We start from the raw sequence: 7634 nt of genomic DNA, 5'->3' as shown, positions 1-7634 counted from the left end.
CATAATACGTTTTACCAATCACGGTGTACCGTAAGCGTGGTTAACGTGGAGCGGAAGATAATTTTGAGCCCCCTGATATAAAATTTGTTGAAAATTGAAAATCGCCAAAAGAATTGGTATAATACGGATATGATATTGCATGTCAAAACTGCTGCACAGGTCTACTATATCGAAGGAAAGAAAATGAAAATTTATGATGATATTTTTGAACAGAATTATGATCACAATGAAATGATCCTCAGTGAACAGTCTGATTGATTCGGACTATGATATGAGTGCCACTATACCGATAATGAGCAGATTGTTTGATACATTGAATTGTAACACAAATTGCAACCGACAGTTTATCTAAAAATCTGTCTAAAATCTGGGTTAGTCATTGAATCACCGTTGATGTGGATTAAAAATGAATCTCTACTATGAGACTTGGGATGGTTCGCACCAGAAATCGCTTTAGCTCAATAAGTTTTGACGTTTGAGGTTTGAGGTCATACGAACTGAAAAGTTCAATTCCAGCCATTATTCATGAGATACAAAACTGTTCAACGGAAAGTAGTTTGTATGCTTTCAAAATATTGGGATATTATCGTTTTTTCGCAAGTTATAGTAACAATCCTGACAAGCAGTTTGGTTTTAAAGAAAACACGTCAACAGAAGATGCAATCCTGGCCCTAACCACGAAACTAAATAATGCTTTGAATGAAAACAAGTCTTGTCTATGTAGTTTCATAGACCTATCAAAAGTATTCGACACTGTAAGTCACGTCCTACTTCTGAAAACATTAGAAGACATTGGTATTAGAAATGAAAACCTGATATTATTTGAAAGCTTTGTCACAAATAGACGGCAGATCGTAAAGGTACAGATGTTCTCACTCAGGAAAAAACTATTGAATATGGTGTGTCTCAAGGTAGTGTTCTGGAACTTTTTTTGTTCAATATGTATTTATACATATTGTAACAATTGATAGTGATTTGAAATGGAAAAATCACATTCTGTATGCCATCAAAAAACCACAGAGCAGCCTTTATAAATTCAGATACCTCACTAAATTTTGTCATTCAAGCATATGAAAACACTATACTTTGATCCAGTAGAAAGTCACGTTACGGCCTAGTATGTTGGGGTAGGGCCCTACGAACACACATCATACTACTAGAGATAGTTTAAAACAGATTCCTGGAGTTGATTTTAGAAAAACCCCACCGACATTCTACAGATCTGTTGCCTGAGATAACTGTATCGTTTGAATGTTATATTGAAATATATAAAAATGAAAAATCAGGCCAGTTCACCTACGCTAGGCGTTCAATTTCATTCCTGACAATATTAAAGAAATAACGAACTTTATCATGTATAAAAATAAGGTAAAACGATTCATATACGAAACACCAAGAGCCAAATTTAATGAGATTGTCGAACCAAATTTATTTCATTTCATTTTATTTATAGTCACCTTTTCAATTCTAGATGAACGGGTTCAATTTTTATTTTCAAAACTATTACTTATTCTAAAATGTTTGTACTTTTGAAATGTTCTTGAATGTGTTTGTTTTTTTAAGTACCCCGTTGTTCTTATATATATTTTTAAGCGTATTGCTTTTTTCGTGGTGTTCTTCTATTAGACTGAATATTTATTAGGTAGTTTAGTAATGTACTTTCATCTCGAAACAGGTGTTTGCTCACTTATCGAGCATGTATCATCTATGCAAAAAAAATGACTGTATAAATATTTCCATTATTGTGTTTACTTTTTGTATTACACTGTCATTTCTATATATATTTTTTAAGTGTGATGCATTTTTTTCGTATGTTCTTGTATTGGATTGAGTATATATTTTTTTATGTAGTTAAGTATAATAATTTTATCTCGAAACAAGTATACAAGTATACTGTATTTGCTGTATACTTTATCTCTTTTCATTAGTAAATAATATTATTACTTTTTTTTATCACCGAAGTGTGCGCTGGTCAGGCCCTATCCCCCGAAGGCTCGATACATTCAGGAGGGCACTCCAACGACCACTCCCCACGCCGTGGGGTGAGTGATCATTGGGTCCAAGAATCATGTGCCCTGAGCACTGAGTCAAGAAAGACATTAGTATTACTTATTATTATTATTACTCCATAGGCATCGCTATTTCAAACTTCGTTGCAACCAGTGTAATTTTTGTGGCGTCTAAACAATGTAATCACAAAAGCCTTTGACTTTTCAATTTTTCACATCATTTTTAAACGTTGCGGGCAGAATGAAACTTAAATTCCCAATTGATCACTGAAATCAAGATGAAATTGATAGGTATCACAAAATTCATGAACTGAACCTGAGTCACTTAATTGAATCTTGCTCAGTCTGTCTCCCAAACGCAGCAGCGTCTAGTTAGACAAAACTGTTTTCCTCTTCTCACCTGGCTGGTAAAGTCAACTGGAATCAGTCAGCTTTGTCTACCTGTTGAACAAGCAATACAGGTATCTTGTATCAATTGTTTTCAAAATGTCGTAGTTAAGTTGTTGTATTAATCATTGTGTTCAATAACGGGCCTATTTTCTGAAAACCACGATGATTTCGAGCGATTATCTATTGGAATTGTGCAATGTGTTCTATTCAGGACAGGTAAACATTAAACATTATATACGAACATTTATTTTTCGGTAGCAATTTACCTTAGCACTCGTCGTTGATGCTCTTCGATCATAAATTAGTTCAGGATGTAGTGAATAATTCTTTTATAATTCAGCACTTTTTGCATTCATTAACTAACAAAATATGAAATTATTTTCATTCATTTGAATAATTAATTGATGATATTACATATCTCATTCTGTCCATACCTAAATAAAAAAGTCTTCAATTTGGAGTATTGCGTCAAAACTATTTCACGGATATGTTATCCGTGATCTGCAGGTATTTATGTCGGACGTTTCGTCTACGTCTGTGGTATACATTATAGAAGGCGATTCAATGTGCAATCATGTTGAGACTCATAAAATTCTGAATATAATAACCTCGGCTAATTTTAAGCCTATCAGTCAATTGAAACTGTGATAGCATTTTCTCGATTACGCAGTTCATATATTGGTTTGGACAATATTTTCAAGTAAATCAGTTACAAAATGTTATAAAACTGATATTCACATAACACGTTCAACAAAAACAAAAACAACAAAAAATAACATTGATAAATATTAGTAATGAATATTATTCCTTCTCATAATTGTATAAGTTAGTGAATAAATATAAAAGAATACATAAATGTCCTGTGAATATAAAAATATAAATAAAATATAATGACAATTCAAGTATAAAAATACTGAATAACAACAACAGTGCTTGAAACATACATACACATAAAACATGCATAAAACAAGTCAAAAATGATCGGTATAGAACTCAGTCAAACAGTAATAGAGTCTACTGCTCAAAATTTATTCAATAATTTTATGTACTGCAACATCTTCACACCATTGTAAAATAAGGAGTCCTTGATCAGAGAGTTGCAAGGGAAAGGTAACTCAATTTTTTTTTGCACGCTCTGACGAGTTGTATAGTGATATGTGGTGACCTCAAGTTTCACAAGATGTTTCTTAATTAAACACACTGTCTCCAGAATAAAAAGAGTTACAACTGTCAAAATTTTTTCATCTATAAACAGTTGCCTGTATGAGTCACGAGGTTTAGCTTAGCACAAGTATCGTATAGCTCTCTTCTGTAATACAAATACAGACTCCAGCAAATTAAGGCTACACACACCCCAAAAAGGCATACCATACCTTAAGTGAGACTCTACCAAAGCGTGATATGCTGTTTTTGCAGTATAAACTCCCAGTTCTCTAGCAATAACTCTTACTGCATAACAGCCCGTAGAAATTTTACTTCTCATTTTTCTGATGTGAGCGTCAAATTTCAGTCCACCGTCTATATACAGTTCCAGAAATTTAGTACACTCTCTGTTCTCAATGATACCGCTCGCTACAGATAAATTCTGAAGTGAACATTTGAGTGTCATAATATTTGTTTTAGAAATATTAAGGGAGAGTAGATTGGAATCACACCAAGACTTGATTTTTTGTATATCATGAGCTATTGTCTCATTGAGTATATCTATATCTTCACTTTGCCACAATATAGTGGTGTCCTCAGCGAAAAGAGTGAATGTTCCAGATACACTTATGTTCATCAAATCGTTAATATACAACAGGAACAATATGAGACCGAGAACCGATCCCTGTGGTACACTTGTATTTATTTCAATACTGTTTGAACATTCTAACTGAAATAACAATTAGGACTATACATCGTTTTCACAATTTGACTTCAACCATTGAGATACGACTCAAACCACCGTAGTGTTATACCTCTACATCCATAAATATTCATCTTTCGTAGCAGTATTTTATGATCAACGCTGTCAAACGCTTTTGTAAGGTCACAAAATACTGCTGCAGCAGCATCTTCATCATTCATATTGGAATGCACCTCAAACAGGAAAGAGAATATTGCATCATGTGTGCTCTTGTTGCTCTGGAATCCAAATTGATTTATCCTTATGGCGAAGGAGAAATTCATTGAGTCTTTTCTCAACTAGTTTTTCAATTATTTTTGCAATAGTAGGAATGAGAGATATCGGTCGTTGATCATCTACACAGTTACCTTTATATAAAGGAATCACTATCGCACAATTTTAGAAAGGATGGAAACCTATTTTCGAATGAAAGATTGATTAGTGATACAAGAGTTCTTTCTGAGCGCTTCCATCGGAAGATTTTCAATAATTTTGTTTGAAATTTCATCATAACCAGATGTGGACTTATTCCTTATATCACCAAAAACTTCAAACAGTTCATCAATGTTCGTACCATCTAATTAAAGAAATTCATTGATTGCAACATTTTCTAAATTAAGGAAGTGCATGGATTGCGTTTTCTATAACCATTTATTTGTTTCGTCACTTTATTGACTATAATCTGATCTAAAGGGTTGTGTCTTTCTGAAAAAGTAACAGATTTGTGAATCTACTATAGGGTGATATTTTCTTCAATGCAAGGTATAAAAGTCTGTTGTTACAGATATTAGTAGTGCTAAACAAAATTATTACGTAATCTTCAGATCTGTAATGCAGTGTATCGTTAAACATTTCACTTGTGAAATATGAAAGTTTCATTTCTGGTTTCAGAATTTCTGTTATTTGGTAATTGGCATTTTTAGTTTTTTTTCTCAAAACAAAAAAAAATTTTTTGCATACTGATCTCCTATGACTAATATTTTCTTAGTGTTATTAGGCTTTTCCAAGTCACTTTCAATAATTGAATTCGCAAAAGAGACTCTTGATATCTCCTCAAAAATAAGTTGACATTACCCAAATCCTTGAGAGTTGATTCTTCATCCACATATTAAACTTCTGCTTCAATATTTGCTGTTACTGGCTTGTTTTCATGAATTATTTATCGTGTGAATTCAGTTATGAAGGAGAGCGATTTATCTCAAGTAAATAATTATGAAAATAACCGAAACTTTCAAACCCACAAAAATCTACAAAAATAACATATATGTATGAATTCAAATAAATTTTTCAATCAAACAATCCAACAAATTTTCCATTCTCAAGTCAATTGAGATCCAACAAATATTCCATTCTCAAGTTAATTAAGTATTTCCATATTTCGTAGTTATACTATTTGTAATATCTTCATAGTTGCTCTTTCTGCCATCCTTGAAGCGTTGCCATATTTTCCCAATTTTCTATCGTTTTATATTTTTATATGGCTCACAGGAGAATTTTAAAAGCCCTGGATTTGGTTTTCTAGCAATAAATTAATCTGCAATGATAAAAAAGCATCCTTCTTAAGATTTAGTTATGCCCCAAATGGTCATGATCACAGTTTACTGTTAAAATCACAGCACGGTTTAATGAAACAGGTGAATTCAATAAAATTTCTAGGACTTACTCTCACTGAAGATTGTAAATAGAATCAACATAATAATGAAATATGTAAAAAAATAACGCCTATGTGTTACTGTATCTATCAACTCAGTAAAATTATAGATAAGTCCGTGGTACTCATGTACTATCATGCCCAATTACACTCAACAATTTCATATAGTATAGTAGCTTGGGGCCTATCACGTGAGTGAGTCACAAAGGGTATTTATTTTACAGAAGAGACCTGTCACAAACATTCAGAGTGTAAACCGACGTACTAGCTGCAGAGATCTATTCAAAGTTTTAAGCATATTAACTCTCCCATGCATTTATATGTACCAGCTGTTGATTTTTGTAAAATCGGATCAGCGACCTTTTACCTTCTTAAACAAAAATAATTACGGCACAAGAAATTCAACACTGTTAGAAATACCAAATCATAGACTGGCTAGATCAGAATCAAGTACAATTTTCATGGGCATCAGGCTATTTAACAAATTGCCGTATCATGTTAGAAAAATGTTACTAAGAAAATTTAAACCGTTCCTAAAAAAATTTCTGATTGATAAAGCCTACTACTCCATTGAAGAGTTTATAAATAACTTATCAGTATAACTGAAAAATTGAGATTGTCATCTAGGGATGTGAATATATTATAATTTTACTTAGTTATAAGTTTCAATATATAATTGTTTTTATAAGTTTATTTATATCATATTGCACTGACTTGTTCTATATCATTGAGTTATGATCCAGAAGAACCAATAAAATATTATTATTATTATTATTATTATTATTATTAGCAAGCTGTATAAGTTACTTTGATTTTTCTTAATTGTGCTGAACATTATTGAACACTTTATCTGTTGTTATCTATATTGATAATATATACACGCCTGAAGAGGTTATTGAATAACGGAGTGTTGCGTTTTTGTAAAACTGTTCAGTGCACGGAAATGAAAATTTTTTGAATGAAAGAAAATTCAGTACATTCAATGAAATGAAAGTGTCATATATGCACGACAAAATATTTTGTTGATGCAAGAAAGAATTATTCTTGATTCCCAATTATTTTTTCAAGCATATATGTTCATTGTATCCGACAAATCTTTGAATGAAACACTCAAATCGATCAATTATTTCAGTTCAATAAAGAATTGAATTCAAGGAATATTTTGCCTAATTGATAGCGAGAATGATTCAGAGTAATTCGAATATTTTATTAAACAAACAAAATTTAAAGATGGGTGAAATAGTGGAACTGATTGAAATAATCAAATGTATTTTCTATTTGAGTAAAAGTTATGTTGAAGAAACATAACATACCTGCGGGATGATGGGGAACTTTACTTGTTTTGATAATGGGAAAATTTTCACTGAAGTAATGATTTTGTTTAACAAATAACCAATAGTAGTTGAACGAACAATGTTTATAATTCATTGTGAGTATCTTGCCTTTAGAGTAAAGCATTTCAAGAGTTCAAAATGAGTATGAATAATGATGAACCAAATGAAATAAAGTTAAAAATCAAAATCCTTTCCTCTTGTTTGGATTTGGTTATTGAATTTAATCAACCAAATATTATACTAATTTGAGTACCAGCATCTCGTTGGTAGTAATGAACTTCAGATCGGTTCAACTGAAAATTACTTTCCTCTAAATTACTTTACTCTAAAACTTCAATATGTTTTTTACCATAAAATATTTTCCC

General features: G+C 31.8%; 1 protein-coding gene across 1 annotated transcript in view; it reads left to right on the top strand.

The window, feature by feature from the left end:
* The first annotated feature begins 2427 nt into the window (after positions 1-2427).
* Positions 2428-7634, top strand: part of LOC111514451 (ATP-binding cassette sub-family G member 5) — a 38960-nt gene continuing 33753 nt past the window's right edge. Inside the window, exon 1 of the mRNA XM_074180354.1 lies at positions 2428-2615. Coding sequence (XP_074036455.1) covers positions 2562-2615 — 54 coding nt within the window. The 5' untranslated portion in view covers positions 2428-2561. The remainder of the gene's footprint in view (positions 2616-7634) is intronic.

The sequence above is a fragment of the Leptinotarsa decemlineata genome, unplaced genomic scaffold (genome assembly GCF_025532065.1).
Source record: "Leptinotarsa decemlineata unplaced genomic scaffold, Ldec_3_MD MMD2_tig00026294_RagTag_RagTag, whole genome shotgun sequence".
Lineage (NCBI taxonomy): Eukaryota > Metazoa > Arthropoda > Insecta > Coleoptera > Chrysomelidae > Leptinotarsa > Leptinotarsa decemlineata.
Note: the sequence above shows the minus strand (reverse complement) of the source record. Positions and strands in the feature narration are given on the sequence as shown.